The following is a 27783-nucleotide window of genomic DNA, read 5'->3' on the forward strand; positions in this document are numbered from 1 at the left end:
GCCAGCAGGACGCCCACATCCAATGGCGCCACGAGAGTTGCCAATGGTGCGATGTACACAACAGCCCTCCCCCCCCGCGCTTCCTTTTAACCTGCCCTGCGCGTCCTCCACTATGCTTTCTGGCTTTGTTCGCCTCGCCATGCTTCCTTGCTCTTTGCCCTTCTCTGTTGAGGCTTGCTGAGACTCTATCGGTACCTCCTCATCACCACGGTGCGATTTTGTTATCAGCTCTTTTGTTGGATCTCTGCTATGTAGTGCATGCGATCGTAATGTTTACGTTTTTTTCTGTGCTATAATGCATCGAAGCAATCTCCTGAACAGGAAAAATGCGATGCTTGGTTGTCTCTATCCGTGCTTATGTGTGTGTTAAAACTCTTCTCAGGAGGGTATTTTCCTGTGTAATGTACAGTGAAGCAGTGAGCTTGAGGATGAGTAACAATATGTTTTTGAGAGGCGGATTGAATACAGCAGCAGATGATGGAGGAGGGAGCTCCAGAGATTGGGAGCTTCGCCCTTGTGGGATTGTGGTACAAATGCGGGACACAAGCTCTGATACTATCCAAGCGGGGCCTTTGATCAAAGTGAAGGTTTCTTACGGGGGCTCAATCCATGAGGTCTCCATTACTGCATTTTCTACCTTCGGTAGGTGACCTTACCTTCATTGTTGTTCAGATCACATAACTGCATTATGGTGTGTTCAATATACAGTAGTTGGCCTCAATGTAGAGATGTATCCATCACCATAGGATTTACATATACAGAGCTGAAATCAAGGAGAGAGGAGTCTTGGTCGTAGTATCTTCTGGTTATGAAGCTCTGCATGGAAGCATCAAAGTTACTTTGGCTGCTCTATGTAAAATTTGGCAAACCTTCCTTTGGTGGCTGTCATCCTCATTACAATTTCGTTCTGGGCTCAATTTACTTGGATCCATTCTAGTAGTGACACCTTTCTGGTGTGTATAGTTATAGTCTCTGAGACTCGAGCCAGTTCTCACAAGGAGGAGGAGGAGGAGGCCGCCCTTAATAAAAAGGGTCAATTAATAAAAAGAAGACTTGGTATCCTTAAAGACATAGTGAAAGTTCATTATGGCCTACATAAGGTTAAGACCGTGAGAAGAATTTAATAATAAAAGTTCTTTTGTGAGAGGAAACAAGAAAGTGACGATAACTTTTTAAATTATTTGTTATCACAATTAAATATTATATATGTTTTAAAATGTAGCAATAAACTATTTATATTCCAAAAACATTAAAAAGTATATTTTGAAAAACCACTTGGAAGCACTGTAATAAATTGAAGAAAAAACAAGTGAAAAGGTCACGATGACTTTCTAAAACAATCAGAAAGTCACTATTGAGGTTGTGGTGTATATGGGTGCTGGGGCTTGGCTTTGTTTTTTTTTTTAGGTGTTCAATATTAACATATTGTGAGTTTTTCCCAAAAAATAAAAGTGTTAAAATCATTAAGTTGAGTTTAACTAGAATTATAGAAGGTGAAGCATTGTTCGAAAACGTTTCTTTCATTAAGCGATCAAGTTTTCTCCCCTCAAAGAAGAAAATAAAAAATACTATCAATTTTTTTGAAATTTGCAAGATTATTGAACTAAGTTCACATATTTCATCGATTTTTCTTTTGTTTATCATGGTTTGCTCGTTAATATATATGTATAATAAAATAAAAATAAATCATTATATATATATATATATGTGTGTGTGTGTGTGTATGTGTATATATAGCGCTTTGCAGTCTTCTTCATGTGGGTCAGGTTTTGGGCTTATTGGAGCCTGTGGCGACAGCGTAATGGCCATATGTTCCACCGAATTCATGCAGATCCCCTGCCTTTCTTCAAACTTTCCCTTAGGCAGTCTTTACGGTTCGCCTTGGAAGTTGGTGGTATCATTGCAGAGATACATCAGCTTTCTTATGAATGCTTTTAGCTGTTTTGTATAGTCGAACACTTTTGTGTTCCTTCGCTTGTACTTCATCTTTTTGGTGGATTTTCCTCTCTTTGAGGTTTCCCACAGATAGATAAATCAAATTGATTTATAAAAAAAAAAGTGTATACATATATATATATATATATATATGTATGCGTATGTATGTAATTTATTAGAATTATGCAAGGTGAAGCTTCACTTTAGCATTATTAAAGAATACAATGGAAGAGAAGTCGAGCCATGTGAGGATGTGAAATGAAAGGTGAAACAAAAAGAATCATTGAATATTTTAAACTAAAATAACATTTAAGGTAAGTTTCAATTATCACTCAAAACATTGAAAGTATGCCTAACTTAACTCTCCTCGAGGCTTCTTTTAGAAAGCCAAAAAGGTGGAAGAGGACAAGAAAAATTGTGTGTGACTCAATATTTAATGGTTTTCTTTAAAGAGAGACGTACACAAATGTCAACACCTGTCACAAAGACCTAGAAAAAATATTAAGAAAGCAAGTTTTTTGTAGCATGGTACTAATCGGCAAGTTTTATCCAACAGTCCACACTTACACCAAAAAATCAACCCTTCACCGAGGACTTGTAACCGGCCTGTTCAATCCAAAAAGGGCGGTAGACTTTACTTCAAACCTTGATTTAGCTTTCACCCATTATTAGTCGTCTATTTTACCTGTACTTTCAAGACACAACAAAGGGGAGAGGGATACAGTCTGCTAGATTGCACCTGTATGAGTAGACAGACACCCGATTGGCCCCTAACTTAGGCGCCCCTTTCGGTATTTCTTTATTGTTCAAAAGAGGGAATAAACACTGAGGTTCCCTACAAGCTGCCTCGCACAAACTCGGCTGAATTTCCACTGTTCCAGCCCGATTTTGGCAGCATAACTGTACTAGAACCCTTCACGGTCAGTATTCCCACGCATTGGCCGACTTTCCCGACGCATACGGGCACTTTGCAAAACCTGGCGAGAATCTGCAGCACGCTGAATTCTCTGTTTTCAGCCCTGAAAATGCGCCAGATCACCTGTACAGCGGTCCCCTTGCGTCCCCGAACCTCCTGGGGGTATTAGGGTCCGTTTAGGGCCAAAACCCTAAACCTGCAAAAGTAGGCTGTAATTCACTGTTTCGGGCTCCGTTTCGCGTGCCGGTCGCATCCGTAGCAAGTCCTCGAGCTCCCGCACCTGTAGGGCTACTTGCCCTTTGAATCGGACGAGATTTCTGGCATGAAACCTCTCCGAATTCACCTGTACCTGCGGGGGGATTAGCCGCTAGCTAATCCAGTACCTGTGCAAGAGGCTCTTGCCTCGGCAATCGCGCATGAACCCACACAACTGTACATTGGTCAAATGAAGAGCCCACTAGAGGGGCATAACATACTGCCAAAGGGGAGAGAGAGGGCAGTGCGTAGCGTGCAGGGCATCACTCCTGGCACCGCACTGTGTATAAGAGGGAAAGCAAGCACTCCATAGCTCTTAACCTGTGACAAATCTGAAAATGAGGCTCTCCCCCTCCTAAATTCAGCGCCAATTCTTGTTGCATGAGGCAAGTGCACCAGAAGGTGCCACTTGGCACATTTATAAGCATTTTCCCGTTTCGGGGTTGCCGCCTAAAAATATCTCAACCGGTTGCCCAGTTGACTTCACGGCAGAGTAAGAAAATGTTCCCCTTGTCATTCCGGAGGTAATGACGTCAACACATTTTCAGGTCCCAAAATAGCAGTTCCCTAAATTTTAGGAGATGCTGCCATTGTATCTTTCTAGGTCATCCGACCCTCTTTGTACACTGCGGCCACATCCAGAACTGAAATGTAGCCTCTGTAGCAAAGGATTCCACTTTGGCTAGTCAATGACCCCACTTGGCTAACCATAGTCCTTGTCCAACTTTAGTGCTCTCTTGCCCTCAGTCCTGGACTCCCCCTGGACAGTTCCACACTAGCTATGCAATGCAGGGCAGTTAGATTTCCCGAGGGGTGTTTCCAAAAAGTGAAAGTAAATAGATAATAAGAAAGAAATCAACAAAAAGGATAGATAGTAGTCACATACTGGTGACATACCCCCCTCTTGAAATCTCAAACGTCCTCGTTTGCATCTATGTCGTATATGCTTACTGTCAACACTGATGTATTCAACACCTGTCGACACATATACGACACATACATGCTCATTGTCAACCCCGGTGTATTCAACACCTCGTCGACTCATGTATTGCCTGCGTGTGAACCCTGTCCCAATGACATAGTGGTAGCTGCGCACTATGCCATTGCTTTGAGTCACTAACTTTCCAATGACAAAATGGTAGCTGCACATTTTGCCACTGTCTTATAGTACACGTTGGATCCCGTAACACTTTCGAGCATACCCAAACCGACAGTTTAAGAATGCAGTTACACATGCACTCTTCAATAGAAGCAATCACTGTATCCTTGACAAACTGACAAGAAATACTCACTTCTATAGCACTAATCAAACTTTTGGACATTCCATAAGAGCAATTGCCAAACTGACAATCTGTACAGCTCTAACATTCATGTAACAGGTATTTCATTTGAGCTCACTTTAAATACCATGTACATCATTTGAGCTCACTTTAAATACCATGTACATCATTTGTTTCAGAAGCCATTGTCACACTGACAATCCATGTAGCTTTGAAACTCAAGGGGTCAAGGTAGGTTGCAAATCGAAGGCTTCCAGGTAAAGTGATAACACAGTTGGTGACTCTGCAAGTTCACCTTCTTCCATCCACTTAGCATCCATTGGTGGATAGTTTCTGAACTTTACCAAGTAACGCCTAGCAACCTTGCCTTTCACTTTCCTTTCTTTGTGTGCCAAAATCTGTTCAGGGACCAAGATGTCGTCAAGTTCTTCGACTTCCGGCTGATCTTCAGCTGGCATATCTTCTGGCACATCACCCACATAGGGTCTGAGAAGACTCACATGAAACGCATTGTGAATCTTCCAACTGTCAGGCAATTTCAGCCTATATGCAACATCACTGATTATGTCGCATACTTGAAAAGGCCCATAGTAACGCATGCTGAGCTTTGGAAACAGTCTTTCCTTGCCCTTCATCTTCTTGAACCTTGCCTTTTCAAAGCGTAAAAGCACCCAATCACCAAGTGAATATACCACTTCACGACGGTGACGATCAGCTGCTTTCTTTTGCTTTGCCTGAGTCCTTTCGAAGGCCACTTTGACCTTCTTGTACATTTCATCCATGTCCTGAACATACTTATCTGCTTCAAATATCTTGTCCTTTGTATGCAGTATGGGAGGAACTTTCTTGCCACCTTCAACTATCTCAAAGGGTGCCTTGCCAGTTGATGAATGCACTGTATTATTGTATGCATACTCCACCAATGGCAAATACTGCTCCCACTTTCCTTTATGCTCTGACACATAGCAGCAGATCTAGGACAGTAGAATTTGCCTCTTCTGATTGCCCATCTGTTTGAGGATGAAATGACGAAGAGAATTTGAGCGTGGTGCCCATATTCTCAAACAAACCTCTCCAGAACAAACTTGTCATGCGTGGATCACGGTCGCTAACAATCGACTGTGGCATGCCATGATACTTGAAAATATTGCTCATAAACAAGCGTGCCATCTGATCTGGCTTTATCTTCTTCCTGATAGGAATAAAATGAGCCTGTTTGCTGAATCTGCAAATAATGGTCCAAATACCATCGTTTCCTGTCTGCGTTCTCGGAAGATCAAAGATAAAATCCATAGCAATACTTTCCCATGGTTTATCTGGAATAGGTAGTGGTTGCAATAACCCTGGTGCCTTTTGCCTGTCAAACTTGACCTTTTGGCATATTAGGCATTCTCGCACAAAGGCATCCACATCTCTTCTCAATGTAGGCCAGTAGAAGAATGTCTCAACCGCTTTAACTGTAGCATCAATACCACGATGCCCTGCATACGGTGGGACATGACTCTCTTCCATAACTTTGCGTCGCAATGGCTTTGTGACACACAATCTGCCATGCATCATCATGAACTCATCTCTGAGAAGATAGTGTTCATGACGTTGTCCATCCATTAGTTGCTCGAAGACCCTTGCAAAATCTTCATCATTTGCATACTGTTCTCTCATATCATCAAGTTCATGATGATAAGGAATCGACACAGCTGAAATTTGTGGCTTCCTTGACAAGGCATCAGCCACAACGTTCTTCTTGTCTTCCACATGCACAATCTGAAAATGGAACATGGACAAGATATTTGCCCATCGCATATGCTTCTCAGATAACTTTGTTTGTGTCAAGAAGTATCGCAAGGTCTGATGATCCGTTTGGACAACAAAGTCTGCACCTAGCAGGTAGTGTTTCCAACTTAAGAGCGCATGAATCACAGCCAATAACTCTTTCTCATAGACCTGCATGGTCATCTCTGGCCCTTGCAAAATTCTGCTCTCATAGGCTACTACCCTGCCATCTTGCATTAGCACTGCACCAATGCTACTACAGCAGGCATCACACTGGACCACAAATGACTTCCTAAGATCTGGCAACACAATGACTGGATCTGAAGTCATCTTTTCCTTTAAGAGATTAAAAGCTGAAATCTCTTTTTGTGTCCATCTAAAGGTGACTGCCTTCTTTTGAAGAGCATGTAAAGGTGAAGCAATCTCAGCGAAATTTTGGATAAACCTTCTGTAATAGGAGCATAGTCCCAAAAAGCTTCGGACATCATCCCAGAAAGTGAATCTCTTCTAGAAAAAACTCACTTTTCTTTGCATTGATGAGCAACCTATGACTGCGTAGCTCTTTGAACACACTTGCAAAAAGCGCTAATCCTCACTTGCAACATGCTTAAGGGAAGAAAAATAAAAAGTTTTAGCAATTAATCACTAAAAATTATGTGAAATCGGAGTTCTCCGACTCGAACCGATCTGTAGGTGTGCACATGGTCCTTCCTGCAGCCAAGCCAGCTCTGATACCATGAAACGAACCCAACGAAGTGGATGTCTCGCCTACACAGACCGCCTACAGACCGTAGCCACCATCCGGTAGCTCCCTGTGTTGGGGCAAGCATCCGAGGACGTAGACGTGCACCTTGTAAGACCGAGCGTCCCATACCACATGGCCTCACCTCCTCGAGGCAACCTCGCACACTCCTAGCCTCACGGGCTTACCATTGGCACTATGCCAGTGGGGGTCGATTACTGCAAATGAGGCCTTGGCCTCCCTTTAATAATAATGATCAGCTCCACTGGCCGGGTTCACACTACGTCCGTCCGGACATTGGACGCCCATCGCAATGGCGTCTAGGCTAGATCCCCTCTCCTGTGAGCGGGACATAACAGTACTGCGGTGCTTGATATTGCGGGTATTGGGTACTGGGTACTTTGGTACTTGGGTGCTAAGGACACGGAGGTCTTGATGATCCCTACACTGAGCTAGGCAGGAACCAAGCCAAAACGCAAGGGGTGCTAGATGCCTAGGTTCTGCGGTCAACAACGAGGAGTACTTGTACTGCGGTGTTGTTGAGGTACTACGACAACATCGACGAGGCTGGAGATGCTTGGTACTACGACAACGGCGACGAGGCTGTGGGATGATTTGCTATCGCCGGTGGCAGTGATAGGCTGAAAATAAGGAAATGTTGTTGTTATGAGGGCTGAAACCTGAATCGTTGATGATCTGTTGCGATGGGGAATTGCTGGCGATGACGAAAGGGCTGAAAACTGACCAAAAACGTTGATGGGCTGCTTGCGTTTTGGTGGCTGAAAATGCTGATGGGAGGGCTGAAGGAAAACATTGGCTTTTGTTGGTGCAAAAACATTGGGCCTATCAGTGATTATTGAGAGGCTCTGCTACTGCTCCTCTGCCTTCTGTTGGCGCCCAAAGGGCTTCTTTTATAGGCCTTTTAGCCATTTGCCCTACCTACTTTTAATAAATGTCATGTCAAAGTCACTTATTAATAAATGACTTAAGTGACTGTTCATATGCCTATATGCTTAAGTTTAACTATGCACGTGAGGGTATGCAACTATGACCGGCCTGGACATGCATGTCCTAGAGGCTCACAAAGTGCCAGGCTAGGTCCTACGCTAAATACGATTGACACTAGACTATAGCAAAAGCTTCTCCATGTAGTGCCAAGTGTAGTGCGCACGTGACATCAATTCTTGCTCCCAAGATAATGCTTTTGCGTGGTAGCCATCTTGGATCTTGGCAAGCTTATGGGTTAAGTAAGATATATGGATTCACACATGAAAGAATGTGTCACAATCTGATGATGTGGCAGACTGTACAAGCTGATGACGTGGCATAACTGTACGACAAGCCCGCACTTTGCGTTGACAATGTTGATGCGGCAGCAATACGGACTTCCGCAATTTGCGTTGTACCACGTGGCAGGCTGTACGGGTTTCTGTGATTTCCACTAGCTGCTTTTGGGCTAGTAGCTTTTGAGTTAGAAGCTTGTCATGTAAACTTGCTTTTGAGTTTGATGGCCAAGAGCCTTTAAATTGAACTCAAGGCCACTAGGCCACTCTCCCTCTCAGTGTGCTGACGAGCAACTGAGCAGAGAGGGCCCGCAGGAGTTGTAACTTTGCTCAAGCATTAATATAAAAATAAATACCAAAAGGGGGGCCAGATTTTGGGGCCAATACCTCTAGGCACGCAACTATGTTGGGTCGTGCCGACTCTCTAATTTAAAAGTGTGATAAAATTGTGAAGTATTTTAAGTGATTCTCTCGTGTGTCGTGCCCAATTTTTTCGACTTGAGGTGTCCAAGTCTGTAACAGTGGTATCAGAGCTTCAGGCTTGTGCTTTTCTCAAAGCATACCGGTCCTCCAAAGTTTTTTGGAATGTTTATTAAAGAATCTTCGTGTCTCGACCTCGAACTTTTATTTTAGAAAGTTTATTAAAGAATCTGTGTGTCCCGACCTCGGACTTATTAGCCACTCCCACCCTTACTCCATCACGCATCGGGCACGCTTCCATCTTTATTGCTCTATCTTACAGGGCATAAGCCATAAAGAACCCCAGATTACACATGGAGTTCAAGTGACGAATCCTGCACGAATCAGATGAACACACCCAACAATTCCGGATCAGGTTAAAGTACGTGAAATTCAAATGGACAATCGGAACAAGAGTACGGGCTCTGTGGCCTACGGATTATGAACGAATGGAGATGCAACGTCAACAACAGGTTGATGCTTGTACTAAGCAGATGCTACAGTATTCAAAGGATCCAGTACGCGAAATTTTTGACCAGGCACCCGATTGATGAGATCCATTCCCGGTGGCGTACGGCCATCGATTCACCATTGAAATCCTCATTGAAAAACCCACATGTCCCGCGGATGTACACCGAAGATGAACTTGATGATGTGATCGATTGACGAGTTAACCAAATATTGAAGACCACGAAGCCTCCAAAGAGACGTAGCAAGTGAACAGACTGTCCTAGTTATTTGGGTCGATAGTCTTTGTTTGTGAATGCACGAAAAGCCAAGAAGCGTGTACGCTTTGAGGGTGTGTCCAGTTCGTTCTCATCCTCTTCAGTCAATTCCAATAGCTCTTCCTCTTCTGATTCCAGTGATGAGGACAGAAAGGGCAAGAAACGACAGAAGAACTAAAGACATGGAAAGAACAAGAAGGCCAAGAAAAGTAGATCCCACTGTAGATCTCGGAAACTTTTTGACAGCTCTAAGGAGGAGTTCATCCTCTTCTGAGAGTTGGGATTCTGATGATGAAATGTTTAATTCTAAGAGGAAGCACTTTTATAGAGCCAATCAATGCAACTTTCTCGAAGATAAGAGCAAGAAGAATTCAAGGAGGGCGAGCAAGCGATAAAATTTGATACCTTTTGAGGTTTTCGAGATGCACACAAGGCCCTTGCTTTTTTAGTCAACAGTTTGACATAGCCATTTTTGGAAGGTGCTATTCAGAGCATTCCAAGATTAGAAGGGCAGAAAGGAAACGCACGGACATGGTGGTCCACTCTTTTGTTACGAAAAGAAGCACCGACAAAGTGACTAAAGTTCAAGAGACTTTTTATTTCTTCGTGGCTCATTCAAGAGTTTGAATGTGACGTGATTATTGCAACAGACTTGGACACTCCAAGTCAAGAATCTACCGCGACAACACAAATAACGACTTCAAAACAGTTCACAGTTCACAATTGATTCGACACTGGCCCGGCGGAGTTCCGTGCCTAGAGATATTGGCCCCGAAAGAAAGTCTGGCACCCCTTTCGGTATTTCTTTTATATTAATCTGAGTTCAAAGTACAAGAGTGCGGGCAGGCGCTCACACTCAAACTCTGCGTCCAGATGCTCTGAGTTGTGAGTGGCCTACCCACTTATTTAAAGAGTACAAGGGGTGCTAAAAGCAGAGCTCCAAAAGCTTCAAGAGCTGTCCCAAAAGCTGAAAATCAAAAGCTTAAAAAATAAAGTAGTTTGAACTCGCATATGCTTCATAAAATAAAGCAATTCTTTTAAAAAGCTTTTCCCAACTTGCGTATGCTTTTTTTTCCAGCCAGAAATTGCGTAGCCTCCCAGGTTTCTGTAAATCGCGAGAGTCCGTATAGGCTGCCACGTGGCATCTTTTCCGCCAAATGCGGACCTGTCCGTACATAGGCTGCCACGTCAGCTCTTAGGGTTTCTTGTTGACACGTCAGTCCTTAGGGCTTTCCGCCAGCATACCGGTCTGCTACCCACTGGATGGGGTGTGTCTAGGGCTGTGCCACGTCACTGATTTGTGACATACCCCCCTCTTGAAAGCATTGTAATCGCCCTCGATTACGCCTGCAAAATAGACAGAAGCCATAAGCTATCTTAGCAGACACTGACTGTTAGTACCTACGCTCTAGAAACACACATCTAGTACATATACTAATCGACAGTCACATCACAGGACATCCCAGGACATCACTAGACATCACAGGACATCACAGGCATTCAACATTTATTTGGATCTTAGACCATGATGTATCGGCAATGCAGCTAGCAATCGCATCAAACCAGTCGGAACATCATAGATGCCCGATTGACTAACCCCTATTGCAACCATATCTATTTGAGATCATTTAGACCAAAATGCTGTAGTCATTTCATCTATCAGTTCCTGCACTTAAAAACAAGTCAAGAACAAATCAGTTTCATATTCAGGAATTCCATTTCATAAAGTCATCCAGCAGAATACTGTCAGCTGTCAGTATCCCTGAAGCTCAAAGAGACATCAGTAACTCTAGTATTCGAAAATTGAGGCATTTGTTGACAAAGGAGCGGAGTAACTCCCCTCTTGTGCAAACCCACTGCACCAGATCTCCGGCCAAGTTGAATTCTGGGTTCCATTTGGAATAGACTATGCTAAACCAAAAGCTTCAAGGTAAAGATTCTTATTCCGAGGAATATCTGCTAGGTCTTCCTCCTCCATTCGCTTCGCATCCATTGCGAAGTAGGTCTTGAATTTAACCAAGAACCGTGAGTTCGCTTAACCTTCTTTCTTTCTTTCTATGCCAAATTCTATTCTAGGAACGAGTATTTGCTCGTTTTTGTCCAATTCGGGTTGCATATCTAGCTTCCCATCATCAGGCACATCGCCTTCAAAAGGCTTTAAGAGACTCACATGAAAAACTTTATGAATCCTACAAGTATTCTAGCAGCTTTAGTCCAAAGGAGATATCATTTATCTTTTCGGAAAATCTGGAAAGGTCCACACTATCTCATGCTAAGCTTTCAAAGAAGCCACTCCTTTCCCTTTTTTTCTTTCTCGGGAGTGCCTTCCTTCTTTCTCGGGAGTGGCTTCTCGAAATGCCTGAAAGACGTGAAGCAGATGATCTCTATGTTCTGCCTCATTCTTGTAGAAAACAATGATATTGTCAAAGAAAGTGCCAGCAAATAGCTTGTACTCTCCAAAAATCCTGTCCATCATCCGATTAAATGTCTCAGGAGCATTGGTTAAGCCAAAAGGCATCACCAAAAACTCAAATAACCCAAAAGTCGTCCGAAAGGCTGTCTTGTAGACGTCTCCCGGTGCGATTCGGATCTGATGGTATCCACTCTTCAAATCAATCCTGCTAAAACACGAGGATCCCTGTAATCTGTCGAGTATATCATCGATCCTAGGAATCAGAAATCTGTTCTTGATGGTGATTTTGTTGAGAGCTCTATAATTGATGCACATTCTCCAAGATCCGTCTTTTTTTTCAAAATTAACAACACAGGAGAGCAATATGGTGAAGTACTAGGCTGGACAAGACCCTTTTTGAAACCGGCCCGTAGGGCGGTAGACGTTGGCTTTCACCTGAAATTCTTTACTTTAGACACACACAGTACTTTGCAAAGGTAACCTGTAACGAGGATTAACACCTACGTACACACACGGCTCGGGAGCTAGAATGCTCCGAGCAGACGCGGACAACCTGTAGGCCCCAAAATTGGCGCCCCTTTTGGTCTTTCTTTATTCTTTAATAGAGGGAATAAAACCTGTGTTCTCCTATAAGTTGCCCCGCACAATCTAGGCTAAGAAACACCAATTCTGGCCCGATTTCGGCAGCATAACTGTACTAGGACGCTTCACAGTCAGTATCCCCACGCAATAGGTGACTTTCCCGACGCATACCGACACTTTGCAAAACCTGGCGAGAATCTGCAGCACGCTGAATTCTCTGTTTTCTGCCCCGAAAATGTGCCAGTTCACCTGTACAGCGGTCCCCTTGCGTCCCCGAACCTCCTGGGGGTATTAGGGTCCGTTTAGGGCCGAAACCCTAAACCTGCAAAAATACACAGCAGGCTGTAATCCCCTGTTTTGGGCTCTGTTACGCGTGCCGGCCGCATCTGTAGCAAGACCTCGAGCTCCTGCACCTGTAGGGCTACTTGCCCTTTGAATCGGACGAGATTTCTGGCGTGAAACCTCTCTGAATTCACCTGTACCTGCGGGGGATTAGCTGCTAGCTAATCCAGTACCTGCGCAAGAGGCTCTCGCCTCGGCAATCGCGCATGAACCCACATAACTGTACATTGGTCAAATGAAAAGCCCACTAGTGGGGCATAACATACTGCTCGTAGGGGGGAGAGAGGGCAGTGCGTAGCGTGCAGGGCATCACTCCTGGCACCGCACTGTACATAAGAGGGAAAGGAAGCACTCCATAGCTCTTAACCTGTGACGGACTGCAAAAGAGGCCCTCTCCCAACTTAAAATTCAGCGCCCATTTTTCCCTTGAGAGGCAAGTGCACAGAAATGTGCCACTTGGCACATTTACAAGCATTTTCCCGTTTTGGGTTCGCAACTTAAAAATATCTTGACCGGTTGCCCAGTTGACTTCGCGGCAGAGTTGTAAAATGTTCCCCTAGTCATTCCGGAGGTAATGACGCGAACACATTTCTCGGCCCAAAATAGCAGTTCCCTAAATTTTAGGAGATGCTTCCGTTGGGCTCCCACTAGTCTTCTGACCATCTATCCTCATTGGGACCGCATCCAAAAATGCAATGTGGCCCAACTATCGGATACTTTCAATTGGTAGTCACACCTTGACTTTAGGCCTTTACTGAGTTCACTTCCTAGTATCCACCAACTTGCTAAGTGCGACGGGGGAACCTATATGATCTTGCTCTGAGCCTAGACATCCTCTTACCATACGAATTCCAGTGCCGACCACTACCCATCTGCGGGTGAAACTACCGTTCACATTGGCCATGCAATGTCCGACCGTTTGCTACTTCAAGAAGAGGGTCTCAAAAATAAAACAAAACCCCTTGGAAAGAAACCAACAACTAAAGTTAGTAGTTGCCACGTCCTCGTGACATAGTTAACAGTTGCCACGTCCCCATGACACTTTTCCAAGAGGTCTTTCACTTGGTTCATAATCTCTTCGTTCTGGGCCCGGCTTACACGATAAGGTGACCGGTTCGGTGGTGTGCTTTCTGGTATCAGATCAATAGTATGATCTTTAGGACTCTGGGTTGCTCTTTCTTTTTTTACTTGCATTTTTCGAAGTCTGTTGGACTCTTTGTGTCATGATCTCATCTGTGGGGTAGGTCAGACTGCCAGAGTGAATGGCAAAACCCCGTTTCGCATGACTCATCAACTCCTGAATGGAAGCTGACTTCTGTTCCAAGCAGTGGTCTCGGATCTCTGTAGGTAGACCTAAGGTAAACCGATCATTCTGTTCCTTGAACGAGATCTTCTTAAATGAAGAGGCGGGTAGAAAAGAGCCTCTCGCAATAAGCGTCCACTGTATCCTTCTTGGTCATCCGAAGATGGTTCCAAGCAGTTCGTATATCGCGTTCATACTCTCGTGTTAGCCAAGAAGAAATAAAAAGCCTCTTGAATTTCAGCCATTTAATTGGCGCAGTCTTGTTTAACAAAAGCGTGGACCACCAAGTTCGAGCATTCCCCTTAAAGTAAGAGGCAGCTTTTCGAATCTTAGAGTGCTCTGAGTAACGCCCTCCCGCGAAAGCGGTGTCAAAGTGCTGTACAAAAGACAAAGCCTTCGAAGCATCTCTATAACCTGAAAATGTGTCAAATTTAATTGACTGTCCACCTTCCTTAAACTCTCGGACTTTCTTGCTTTTGTCTTCCAGAAAGTCATATTAGTTGGCTTTATAAAAATTCTTCTTCTTTGCATAAAAGTTGTTGTCATCAGAGTCCGAGCTTTTTGTAGACGAGTCCTCAGTAGAATTATCACTCACGGGGCGAGATTCAGACTTCTTTGCCTTTTTCTTGCCCTTTTCGAAGCGTTTCTTTTTGCTTCGCTTTTTGCCTTTTCGGTCTTCTTCGCTCGAGTCGGATGAGCTAGAAGAACTGTCAGAACAAGAAGAAGAAGAAGAAGAACTGGGTACTCTTTCAAATTGAACACGCTTCTTCTGCTTTCTTGCTTTTTCAAAAGTAGACTGACGACCCAAATAACCTGAGAAGTCAGTGCCTTTCTTTTGCTTTTTGTCGTGCTTTTTAGCTTTGTTCTGCGCGTCAAAAAGCTGAGCAATTCGTGCATCAACCACCTCTTCTAATTCCTTCTCTGTATACTTCTTGGGAGTAGGAGGTTTCTTGAGAGCGGGTTTTCGGGGTGGTTATGTGGTTTTCTGCCACTGCGTGTGCACCTCTTCAAAAGAAGTGTTGCTCATATATTTAGCCAATTTCGGGTCCTTGGCAAAATTAAGCATCATCTTTGTTGCATCGCCGATCAATTGTTGGCTCTCCATCTCGACGCTCTGCTTGAGTAGGCCGAGGTGGGCCATACTCCTTGCGTGAATCTACGTTGTGATCCCTTCCCGCATCTCTGGATGCAGAGGGAGTCAACCGATCTTTGCCTGAAGCCATAAGTGTCGTGGAAAAAAAAAATAGGGATCGGATTTCCCATAGAAGAGAAATCGGCCGTCTTTGATACCACTGTAACAGACTTGGACACTCCAAGTCAAGAATCTACCGCGACAGCACAAATAACCACTTCAAAACAGTTCACAATTCACAATTGATTCGACACTGGCTCGACGGAGTTCCGTGCCTAGAAATATTGGCCCCAAAGTCTGGCGCCCCTTTCGATATTTCTTTTTATATTGATCTGAGTTCAAAGTACAAGAGTGCGGGCAGGCGCTCACACTCAGACTCTGCGTCCAGATGTTCTGAGTTGTGAGTGGCCTACCCACTTATTTAAAGAGTAAGGGGTGCTAAAAGCAGAGCCCCAAAAGCTTCAAAAGCTGTCCCAAAAGCTGAAAATCAAAAGCTTAAGAAATAAAGCAGTTTGAACTCTCATATGCTTCATAAAATAAAGCAATTCGTTTTAAAAGCTTTCCCCAACTTGCGTATGCTTTTTTTTCAGCCAAATATTGCTTAGCCAAAATTTGTCCCAGCTTTTTGTAAATCGCGGGGGTCCGTACAGGCTGCCACGTGGCATCTTTTCCGCCAAATGCGGGCCTGTCCGTACATAGGCTGCCACGTCAGCCCTTAGGTTTTCCTGCTAACACGTCAGCCCTTAGGGTTTCCCTCCAACATACCGATCTGCTACCCATTGGATGGGGTGTGTTTAGGGCTGTGCCACGTCACTGATTTGTGACAATTACCACTTGGAATCTTTTTTGGATGGCCATGGCAGATACATTGGATACGTATTGTGAGCGATTTTGGGATGTTTTTTTACCTGCTTCATCCTTTAAAAAGATCATTTTTAAGCAGCAAATTGAGCAATTTTGCTGTGGATTGCCCAAAGAGATGCGAGATTACTGCTTGTTACAAAAATGTGAGTCCATATAGCAATTGATGGGTCATGCTAAGCAAGGGTTTGCTATGCATTTAAGTAACTTGACTTATCCAATAGATCAACCTTTGACAAGTAATGATAGAAGAAGAGGAAACAAAGATACATGTCTCCCACTGACAGAGGAACAGAAAGACGAATACCTCAAAACGGAGAAGTGTTTCGACGGCGGGAAACGAGGACATATATCTGTGCGGTGCTCCAAAAAGGCATAAGAATGAGAACAATTGACATAGAACTCTTCGAGGAGATACTCGTTCAAGAACAATACTGGATACAAAATTGAAAAAGATATTGATGAACCGACAATAGTTTGTTTTATGACATTATGAATGAACGATTTTGAAATAGGAATTTTTAAAGATGACTTTGATTTATGAATGAAATCAATGTTTTTTGGAAGATCTTGCTATTTGTCAACAGATGACAGGTGAAATTGAGAATGAGATCATGACGAAATTGCATTTGAATGCAATTGGGAGTAATGACAGCTCCAAAATGAACCCGATAACGATAAGAATCATGAATTTTGAATGATGATGATGATTGATGATGAATGATTGAATGAAACTGTGGTGAGCACATCAAGAGTTCTCGAGGGATGAGATGGTAACACAACGATAAGATGATTAGACTGAAATCTGTTCAGTATGAACTCAGTGTCTGATTGATGAATTGGAATTTCCGGAAATGATTACTCACACATGTGATTGTGTTTGAGTGCATGATTGAAAGATGGAATGATTGACGAAATGATTGCAGCATTTTGGTCTTGAGAAATCTATGGACATGATCGCAACAAGGATTAGTTAATCCAACATGAGTGAGGTCCGGTGTGAATCTAGATGCGATTGCTAAATATCTTGCCAGGAATCATGGTCCTAGATCTGAATGGATTTTATGTGATATGACTTGAATGTGATGTGATGTGACTGTCGTCTTTGTACAAGTGTTGGATTTGTGTTTAGTGCGTCGGTACTTAGAGTCAGTGTCTACAGAACTCGTTTATGGCTTATGTCTCATTTTGCAGACGTAATCGAGGGTGATCACAATTCTTTCAAGAGGGGGGTATGTCACAAACTGATGACGTGGCAGATTGTACGAGCTGATGACGTGGCAAAATTGTACGGTAGGCCCGCATTTTGCGTTGACATTGTTGTGGTAGTAGTACGGACTTCCGCGATTTGCATTGTGCCACGTGGCAGGCTGTACGGATTTCGATGGTTTTCGTTGGCTGCTTTTGGGCCAGTAGCTTTTGTGTTAGAAGCTTTTCATGTAAACTTGCTTTTGAGTTTGATGGCCAAGGGCCGTTAAATTGAACCCAAGGCCACCCTCCCTCTCAGTGTGCTGACGAGCAACTGAGCAGAGAGGGCCCGCGGGAGTTGTAACTTTGCTCAAGCATTAATATAAAAATAAATACCAAAAGGGGCGCTAGATTTTGGGGCCAATACCTCTGGGCACGGAACTACGTCAGGCCGTGTCGACTCTTTAATTTAAAAGTGTGATAAAATTGTGAAGTGATTCTCTCGTGTGTCGTGCCCGATTTTCAATTTGAGGTGTCCAAGTCTATAACAGAATGCATACTCGAGATCATGGCTGCAATGGATCATATTGATGGTTTGTTGGCCTTCATGTTCAATAGGGCCATAAGTGAGGGATTTCCTGAGACGTCTATGATTGTACCACTTCTCAAGTCTTGAGATCCGACCCTACCAACCAACTATCACACAATCATGATTGGCCACTCAATGGCCAACTATATGCATCTATACTTGAGCATGAGCAGAGAGAGAGGGTGTTTGAGCTTCATGGAAGGCTGGATTCGAGAGGGGACACTTCCAAGTTGATACAGAGACTACAGGACTCGGAAGTCCCATAGGAGCTTGTATGGGGTTTCATCATTCATGGCACTCTATGAGACAGTTATAGGGAGATTACAGACAGTAGAGGGTCTTTTAGAGCCCGGTCACTTTGCTATTGGGATGAAGTAGGGATGCCCACTTTCTGCGATGGATTGTATTTTCATTAGATTTTTTACTATATTGAGATTGCATGGGATAGAGGGGCACATGTGTTAGGTTCATGGATACCTCTTATGGCTTTATGCCGATGATATTGTGCTTATTTCAGACTATCTAGAGGGTATGCAAAGACATCTAGATGCATTACATGCTTATGCACATGATAGTGGGCTCTCCATCAACCTCACAAACCAAGGTCATGGTATTCAATACTACAGCGCTGTGGGTCAGGAGATCTGCACCCTTTTTTACATATGGAGTATGTAGACTCCTATACATATCTTGGTGTTGTATTCAGTGGACCTACTTTCTCTATGAGAGGTGTTGCAGAGGCAAGATTGACGAGGGAATATGCAGCATTAGGAGGACTAGAGAGGATATGCTCACATGTGCAGTTTCTAGAGCTACCCACTAAGCTGTGGCTATTTGACACTTTGGTTACTTCTACCTTGCTTGAGTGTGCAGATATGGGGGCCTAGCCTAGATCATCATTGTAGATTAGGGCGCACATATGATGGATGGAGATCCATGGAGAGACCACTTGTATTCATGATCTCTAGAGCGAAAGCCTCAATGCCACATGAGATTATTAGAGCTGAGATGAGTGCACCACCGATTGTAGTGGAGGCTCTTGCTAGATCAGTGTCTTTCATTCATAGCACATGGGAGCTTTCACGCGACAAATATGCATGACTTGCGCTTGAGTCATTGTGCACAGATATCACCTTGGTTTGAGCTACATGAATTTAGTATGAACAAGCTGTCTCTTTTCAGTATTCCTAGGATGCACCGTCCCTCATTCTGACACATTCAGAGATTAACAAGATTATCAGACATGATCTCATTCAGCTGGATACTTGGAGGACTTGGCTATCTCCATCACATGAGTTGGGGACGAAGATGGCTTTTTATCGAGACCGTCTTCTCTGCACAACAGATGATGGGTTTATCTCAAGCCCCAGGTATATGGATACCCACCTATCTCATGGCATTAGATGTGTTATTGGTCAGCTACGCACCTCATCTCACCAGTTGGAGATAGAGGCTAACTGATTCAGAGGTATCCCCCCAGAGAAGAGATTATGCTAGGTTTGCGGCTCATGGTCTGTTTCGGCGGGTCGGGACAAGTGAAACATTTTGAGCCTTGAAATGTTTTATTGATAAAGTGAAACGCATGCCATTTCGCTTACAAGTTACCAGAGTTTGAGGTTTTAACTTTTAAGACCTTTCAAAGTACATATATGCACCGTGCATGTTTGGGTCCCACGTTTCACTGTGCTCTGTCATTGGAGTGAAACGATTTGTAGTGGAAACACCACGTTTTGAGCATGAAACATTCCTGCCCTGAAACGTTTCGCAGTGACACTAGACTGTTTTCAAGAGAGCCAGAGACAGGAGAGAATTTTATCTGCCAATGCACAGCATATTATGAGATCCGCGGGCATTTTCATTGCTTATTCAGAGAGGGCTTTGGCCCCGTATCCCGTTGAAACCGGCCCGTGGGGCGGTAGGCGTTGGCTTTCACCCGAAATTCTTTACTTTAGACACACACACATAGAGCACTTTGGAAAAAGAACCCGCGACGGGAATTAAAACTTGAATACACACACGGCTCGAAAGCTAGAATGCCCCGAGCAGACACCGACAACCTGTAGGCCCCAAAATTGGTGCCCCTTTCGGTATTTCTTTATACTTTGAGAGGGTAAATTTACAAAGTAGAGTCCTGGGAATCCTTTGTCCATATCCAACTAGATACCACTTGATTTGGCCAAATTTCAGCAGCATAACAGCCCCAAAACTTGCACGAAACCAAATTCCCCTGTTGGAACTCACTTCCACTGGCATAAACCCTCTGATTCCTGCCCAAAAACAGTAAATTCAGCACGCTGTATTTACTGGTTTTTGCCCTGTTTTCAGCCCCAAACAGTCCCCTAACTGTCCTCTGCCAGTGGGGCACTATTCCCAATGGTTCTGGCATCCGTATGGCTGAAAAACAGTCAATTTACAGCGCATACACAGCGTTGAAAACGCACCTGTACGGTGAGGTTATGACCCTCACCAGCGCCTGCTTTGGAGTAGCAGTTAGCTACCCCTGTTCCTGCTCAAGGAGGCTCTTGCCTCAGCACAAAAGCATGAACCCACAAAGCTGTACATCAGTCAAATGAAGAGCCCTCTTGTGGGGCATCACATAACTGCACGTAGGGGAGAGAGAGAGCAGTGTGTAGCGTGCAGGGCATCACTCCTAGCACCACACTGTACATGAGAGGGAAAGAAAGCACTCCATATCTCTTAACTTGTGATAGGTTCTCAATGAAGCATCCTCCCAGCATAAATCGAGCGCCCCCTCTTCTGCCCTTGACCTGTAATGCATCTGTGAACGAATAGATGCAAAAAGGAGAAGATTTCCATGGCTGCCAAAACTTGCGTATCGCTGAAAACGCAGCAAAACAGCCCTGTAAACACGCATCTGATGCCTTCCAACGCTAAATGAGCTCCTTGGACCTAGGCAAAGTCATGGGAAGCTCAAAAATGGAGAGAAATGGCTGAAAATCAGCGTTAACAGCCTCCAAAACTGCTCCAAAAAGTCAGTTACGAGTTATGTTCTTCCAAACTTGGTAAATTGACCAAAAAGTGCCACTTGGCACTCATGCATGCAATTTTCCCGCATTGGGCTTTCTGCTTAAAAATCTCTCAACTGGTGTATTGATTGACTTTGCAGCAGAGTAATAAAATGTTCCCCTGGTCATACCGAAGGTAATGACGCGAACACATTTCACGGCCCAAAATAGCAGTTCCCTAACTTTTAGGAAATGATTCCGTTGGGCTCCCACTGGTCATCCGACCATCTATCCTCATTGGGACCGCATCCAAAAGTGCAATGTGGCCGAACTATTGGACACTTTTTGTTGGTGATCCCACCTTGACTTTATGCCTTTATTGAGTTCACTTCCTAGTATCCACCAACTTGCTAAGTGCGACGAGGGGACCTACATGATCCTGCTTTGAGCCTAGACATCCTCTTACCGTACGAATTCCAGTGTCGACCAACTTTCCGTCTGCGGGTGAAACTACCGTTCACATTGGCCATACAATGTCCAACCATTTGCAACTTCAAAAAGAGGGTCTCAAAAATTAAACAAAAATCATTGGAAAGAAACCAACAACTAAGGTTAGCAATTGCCAGGTCCTCGTGACATACCCCCCTCTTGAAATCGCAAACGTCCTCGATTGCATATCATAAATACATGCCATACATGATCTTGTGTGGTAAGCACCCTTTTATCATCGCATGTATCCGCAAGAAAGACTGTCAAAACATGTGTACAAATGACTTAATGAGACCTTCATACTTTTGTCAAACTGTACATTGCTGTTGCACTGAATCCATGAGTACATTTGATGTGCTAGCTCTATCATTACCCCTCCTTTGCAGACATTGGGTTGGGGCATATGTAGGCTGTAACCGAAAGGCCTCAAGGTAAAGCTGCAATACATTTGGTGACTCTGACAGTTCATGCTCTTCCATCCACTTTGCATCCATAGGTGGATAGTTCTTGAACTTCACCACATAGCATCTTGCAACCTGTCCCTTAACTTTTACGTGTGCAAAAGGCTCTTGCCTGTGCAAACGAGCATAATTCCACAACATTGACGTACCACCCACGACCAAGCAAGCTCAAATTTCAAGATGATTTACCAATGCGTCATAGAATCCAAGCAATCGCCTCAGAGAATCGGCAAGCAGCGTATCACCTGGTAGACCCACATCACTCTCGCAGGAGATCTAGTGGCCGATCTACCACCGTGAGACCTCTCCCTATCTCATCTTGGTTCATACTTGCAAACCCTAAAAACGCAGCAGAAAATCAGCCCTAATTTGACCACTTTTTAGCAGGGCGTACATGTGGAATTTCCTGTCTGTCCTGTGAAGAGGAACCCTCTTCCATAATGCCCTTCCCTTTGTCCACCATAGTATAGTCCCGCGTTCCTGCACTCTGTCTTTACCCAAAACAACCGAGGCTCACTCTTTGAGGAAAAAGTGATTGATGTCCCGGCAACGGAACCTTGAAACCGGCCCGTGGGGCGGTAGGCGTTGGCTTTCACCCGAAATTCTTTACTTTAGACACACACACAGAGCACTTTGCAAAAAGGACCTGCGACGGGAATTAACACGTGAATACACACACGGCTCGGAAGCTAGAATGCCCCGAGCAGACGCCGACAACCCCAAAATTGGCGCCCCTTTTGGTATTTCTTTATACTTTGAGAGGGTAAATTTACAAAGTAGAGTCCTGGGAATCCTTTGTCCATATCCAACTAGATACCACTTGATTTGGCCAAATTTTGGCAGCATAACAGTCCCAAAACTTGCACGAAACCAAATTCCGCTGCTTGAACTCACTTCCATTGGCATAAACCCTCTGATTCCTGCCCAAAAACAGTAAATTCAGCACGCTGTTTTTACTGGTTTTTGCCCTGTTTTCAATCCCAAACAGTCCCCTAACTGACCTCTACCAGTGGGGCACTATTCCCAATGGTTTTGGCATCCGTATGGTTGAAAACAGTTAATTTACAGCGCATACACAGCGCTGAAAACGCACCTGTACGGTGAGGTTATGACCCTCCCCAGTGCCTGCTTTGGAGTAGCAGTTAGCTACCCCTGTTCCTGCTCAAGGAGGCTCTTGCCTCAGCACAAAAGCATGAACCCACAAAGCTGTACATCAGTCAAATGAAGAGCCCTCTTGTAGGGCATCACATAACTGCACGTAGGGGGGAGAGAGAGCAATGTGTAGCGTGCAGGGCATCACTCCTAGCACCACATGAGAGAAAGAAAGCACTCCATATCTCTTAACCTGTGACAGGTTCTTAATGAAGCATCCTCCTAGCATAAATCGAGCGCCCCCTCTTTTGCCCTTGACCTATAATGCATCTGTGAACAAATAGATGCAAAAAGGAGAAGATTTCCATTGTTGCCAAAACCTACGTATCGCTGAAAACGCAGCAAAACAGCCCTGTAAACACGCATCTGATGCCTTCCGATGCTGAAAATGAGCTCCTTGGACCTAGGCAAAGTCATGGAATTTCAAAAATGGAGAGAAATGGCTGGAAATCAGCGTTATCAGCCTCCAAACACTGCTCCAAAAAGTCAGTTACGAGTTCTATTCTCCCAAACTTGGTAAATTGACCAAAAAGTGCCACTTGGCACTCATGCATGCAATTTTCCCGCATTGGGCTTTCTGCTTAAAAATCTCTCAACTGGTGCATCGATTGACTTTGCAGCAGAGTAATAAAATGTTCCCCTGGTCATACCGAAGGTAATGACGCGAACACATTTCATGGCCCAAAATAGTAGTTCCCTAATTTTTAGGAAATGATTCCGTTGGGCTCCCACTGGTCATCCGACCATCTATCCTCATTGGGACCGCATCCAAAAGTGCAATGTGGCCGAACTATCGGACACTTTCTGTTGGTGATCCTACCTTGACTTTATGCCTTTATTGAGTTCACTTCCTAGTATCCACCAACTTGCTAAGTGCGACGAGGGGACCTACATGATCCTGCTTTGAGCCTAGACATCCTCTTACCGTACGAATTCCAGTGCCGACCAACATTCCGTCTGCGGGTGTAACTACCGTTCACATTGGCCATACAATGTCCAACCATTTGCAACTTCAAAAAGAGGGTCTCAAAAATTAAACAAAAATCATTTGGAAAGAAACCAACAACTAAGGTTAGCAATTGCCACGTCCTCATGACACCCGCACATGGATTACCATGATCAGAGGTGCCAAGGTCTTTCTTCCTAGAGATTCGTAGACTCCGGGGATCCACCCTCAGGTGCAGAGGACCTACACATAGAGGCAGATCACTACTTTTAGAAGAGGGACTACTCGGAATGGCCCACCACGTGTTACCCCGTCACACCCTCATCGGGGCATCCTTCTTGATACAGCCATCTAGCTTGGCCGCTCATGACGCCCGAGGATGCGAGGATCTTTACATCATAGATGAGGTCTACATCGGAGGCTACGGAGCATTATTGAGTGACATCAAACACGTCCCCTTAGAAAGCTGACTATGGAGGACACCCTCTCTCTCTCTCTCTCATGTTTTCCTTCGGCTTCGTGTACAATTCTGACAGTTTTGGTCAGATTTTACCTCATTCCTGGGGTAGAGACAGCTAGATGGGAGGGTATAGAGATAGAGGATTGGAGCTGGAAACAGAGCAGCATTCGATTTGCATGTGTACAGTGTGCTAAGATATTTGAGGGGGAGGCGGGGGGGGGGGACAGCCGCTTGTTTCAGGAGTGTTTTGGCAGGGCTACCACGACTTGTCTGTGCCTCTTCCTCTTTGAAACTCTAGACTTGGGATAGCCATTCCGCAAGAGAGACCCACCAAGCAAGGGGCAGGCCTATCTATACATAGCACGATTACTGACTACTCAGTACCACATGTGGTCAAGAAGCTGCAGACGACTGCACGAATGGTGCAAAGCATGCTCGGTTGTGCAGGAGGAGGTTGAACCACCATCGCCGAGCATAGGCAAGTATCGTGATGCTCCTCTCTCTCTCTCTCTCTCTTGCTCTGCATGTTTTTCTTCCTCTTCGTGCACAATTCTGACAGCTTTTGATCAGATTCCTCATTTTCGAGGACAGAGACAGCCAGATGGGAGGGTACAGAGATAGAGGATTGGATCTCCCAGCTCTTTGAGAGGGAGCTGTAAACAGAGGACTACTACAACCTGTCTTGCAGTTTTGGGACCAAAGATCTTTGCGGTTCTTCCTCTTTGCAATTCTAGGCTTGGGATAGCAATTCCGCAAGAGAGAGACCCACCAACAAGGCCTATCCATACATAGCACGATTACTTATCCTCAAGCATGAGTATGAACACTTTGCGGACACATCACTGGTTTCATTGACATGAGCAGGGGCTTCATGTTCTATTTGTGCTACATTGGGCAGGGCAGTGGTGCTCAGCCAAGCGAGACACCTACGTACACCTTGGAGAAGACCAAGGCTCCTTCTTTGTAGACAGATCAGAGCTCTTATTGAGCATCGCAAGAGGAAGATGGCAAGGCATCTCAACTACAACGAGATACACTTCCCACAAGAGAAATACCCCAGGAGAGAGCTTTGTTGTGGTATTTTTCATTTTAATTACTGTTTTGGTCTCATAGGCTATGTTGGCTTGTTAGAGACGTTGATATAATCATTCTTTGTTTCTTTGGTTCTCTCCTTGTTTCTGTTCTCATGGATGTTATTTTACTTTCATGGATATGCAGGGGATTTGAAGAAATCACTTGCTCTCGGAACTGGACTTCAACCACAGCAGCAACGCCTTCTATATAGAGGGAAGGAGAAGCATAATCGAGTTTATCTGCATGATGCGGGCGTAAGGAACAAATCAAAAGTGGTGCTTATAGAGGATCCCTCCAGTCATCAAAAAAGGCTAGTGGATTCGAGAAGAGATGAGGCCATTGCAATGGCCTGCAGAGCTGTTGCTGATGTAAATGAAGAAGTTGATAAGATTGCTGAAAAGGTTTGTCAGAGACATTCTCCTAGCCTTCTTGGGTTTTTAGAATGAAGCACTGCACGCTTTTTGTTATGTAGCATGTTGCTCATTACAATCGTTAGTACTGAATTATCTTTGAGCGAAACCAACTTCCACCTTCAATCTTTTAGCTCCATTTTCAATGTTGACTTTCAGGTGTTTGCTGTTGAGGCAGCAGTGAAGAGTGGAAGGCGACTGAAAGACAGCGCAATTGCTGAACCAACGGAATTGTTGATGTGCCAATTATTAAAGCTGGATAGCATTAAAGCAGATGGGGAAGCCAAATCTCAAAGAAGAATTTTGGTTAGTAATTTGTGCGCTGGCTCAGTGTAACTTTTGTCTGTGATGTTACATTTCAATTGAGTGACGGCTTCTCAATACCAATTTTGAGATCGAATACTTTGCCTTGGCAGGTCAGGAGGGTGCAAAAGTATGTGGAAACTCTAGACATGCTAAAAATTCAGAATGAGACATCAAACTCACAGAGGACTGTTGTGACAACAAGTTGGGAAACATTTGATGCTGGTTTGCGGGGTTCGACGTCTGCTCCTCTACAACAACGTGGGAGGGTGTTATCTCAGACTTCTACCTCCTCCACTGTAGCTGATTGGGAATGGTTCAATTAACCACGGGCCATGTTTACAAGTACTAAGCATCCTTGCAGTCTTTGAATTAGGATTCTGCCAGAGAATAAGAGGTTGTCCACTCCTAGGGCTACATGAGCTGTACAATTATGTAACTCTGCTCTCATTATTTTGGACTACAGCTCATGGTCCAATTCTAGATTTTTCTCTTCAGGATTGCTGAAGGGGAGAGGAGACACAGAATACACCGAATCCCAATTGTGGTTGGGTGTTTACTCCTTGCAAGGTTGCAGAGAGGAAGAGGGATTTACTGGGGTGTATTTATTGAGATGAGATTGCCCCCAGTAAAATGGGTCAACGAAGTTGTCAGAAATCTTGTAGCTTCTCAAATTCAGTCTCTAAACAATGGGAGCCCTATATTCATATATTTAACTAGTACGGCCGGCCGCCTTCGGCGGCCTCTCTCTCTCTCTCTCTCTCTCTCTCTATCGTGTGCACGGATGCTTCTCTAAGTTTTGGAGGTTAGCCTTCATGTCGCAGATTTCGACACGTGTAAAGGGCTCCCCCTTCCGCCATATTATGTTAGTTTAGATGAAGCAAAGGCGAGCATGCCTCAGTTACTCTCTTGTTGAAGCATTGCATTGTGTTAGTTGGGTTTGGGAATCACGTCAGCGCGCTTTGGTTAATTAGAACTTCATCTCAAGAGGTTTCTTTTTTTTATAAAAAGTCTGAACGTCAAGGTTTTGTGTGGTTTGCAAGCTCTTAAGTATCACATGTTGCTGGCCACGTAAAAGTTCTAAGCAAGTTGGCAACGAAGAAAACTTTTGCTGGGTTCACATGACCCCGTTGGCGGTAAAGCGGAAGCGTCCACTTTGGCATCCATGGATTGATCGATAAAGAAAAGCTCCCCTTCCAGACCCTCACAGACTGCCCCCCCCACCCCTCCTCTTTCCAAAAAAAAAAAAAAACCACCACCACTCGCTTTTTTAGACATGAGTAGTTGCTGCCCGCTTTGCAGTGCAAACTGTGGGCGTTTCAGCTCGATCTCTAGCCAACCACTAGAAGTGCTTGCAGCTTGCCATTGTGTTGAATCTTATTGTTTGAATTCATACACATAGCTACTACCGCCCTCGGACAAAAGGCAAGAGGCAAAAGAAAACCCTTCAATTGCTTAGCCTTAGTTCTATGATATGTAGTGCATTGATTTCCCTCGACAACTCTTAAGCTTACCGACAAGAGAATACAAGAGCCTTGTGAACTCCAAGACACTAGACTCGAGTACATTAGCATATAGCTCCCCAAATCATAGGCCAAGCATCCTCCGTCAAATGAAGTAATGGCCCCTATTTATAAGTGCCGGATTGGGTTTTTGATTGATTATCCACTATGCAATTACAACACTAATTGGCTTGGTAATTATCAGTTCAATCGCCCGTCGAAGCCTAGGGGTTACTCCCACC

General features: G+C 44.4%; 1 protein-coding gene across 2 annotated transcripts; it reads left to right on the forward strand.

The window, feature by feature from the left end:
• On the forward strand, positions 1-26949 carry LOC147462008 (BAG family molecular chaperone regulator 1-like). 2 transcript variants are annotated; one of them, XM_086509479.1, is made up of 5 exons: positions 1-210; positions 383-642; positions 25471-25727; positions 25896-26042; positions 26153-26949. In XM_086509479.1, exons 2-5 carry the CDS (start codon positions 402-404, stop codon positions 26363-26365), a joined length of 858 nt encoding a protein of 285 aa, XP_086365605.1. In that variant the 5' UTR covers positions 1-210; positions 383-401; the 3' UTR covers positions 26366-26949. The 2 variants fall into 2 exon arrangements, with proteins under 2 accessions (XP_086365605.1, XP_086365606.1); XM_086509480.1 differs by having other exon boundaries at positions 3-210; positions 410-642.
• The last annotated feature ends 834 nt before the right edge of the window (positions 26950-27783 follow it).

This window comes from Adiantum capillus-veneris, chromosome 3 (assembly GCF_014529385.1).
Source record: "Adiantum capillus-veneris isolate H3 chromosome 3, ASM1452938v2, whole genome shotgun sequence".
In the NCBI taxonomy this organism is placed as follows: Eukaryota; Viridiplantae; Streptophyta; class Polypodiopsida; order Polypodiales; family Pteridaceae; genus Adiantum; species Adiantum capillus-veneris.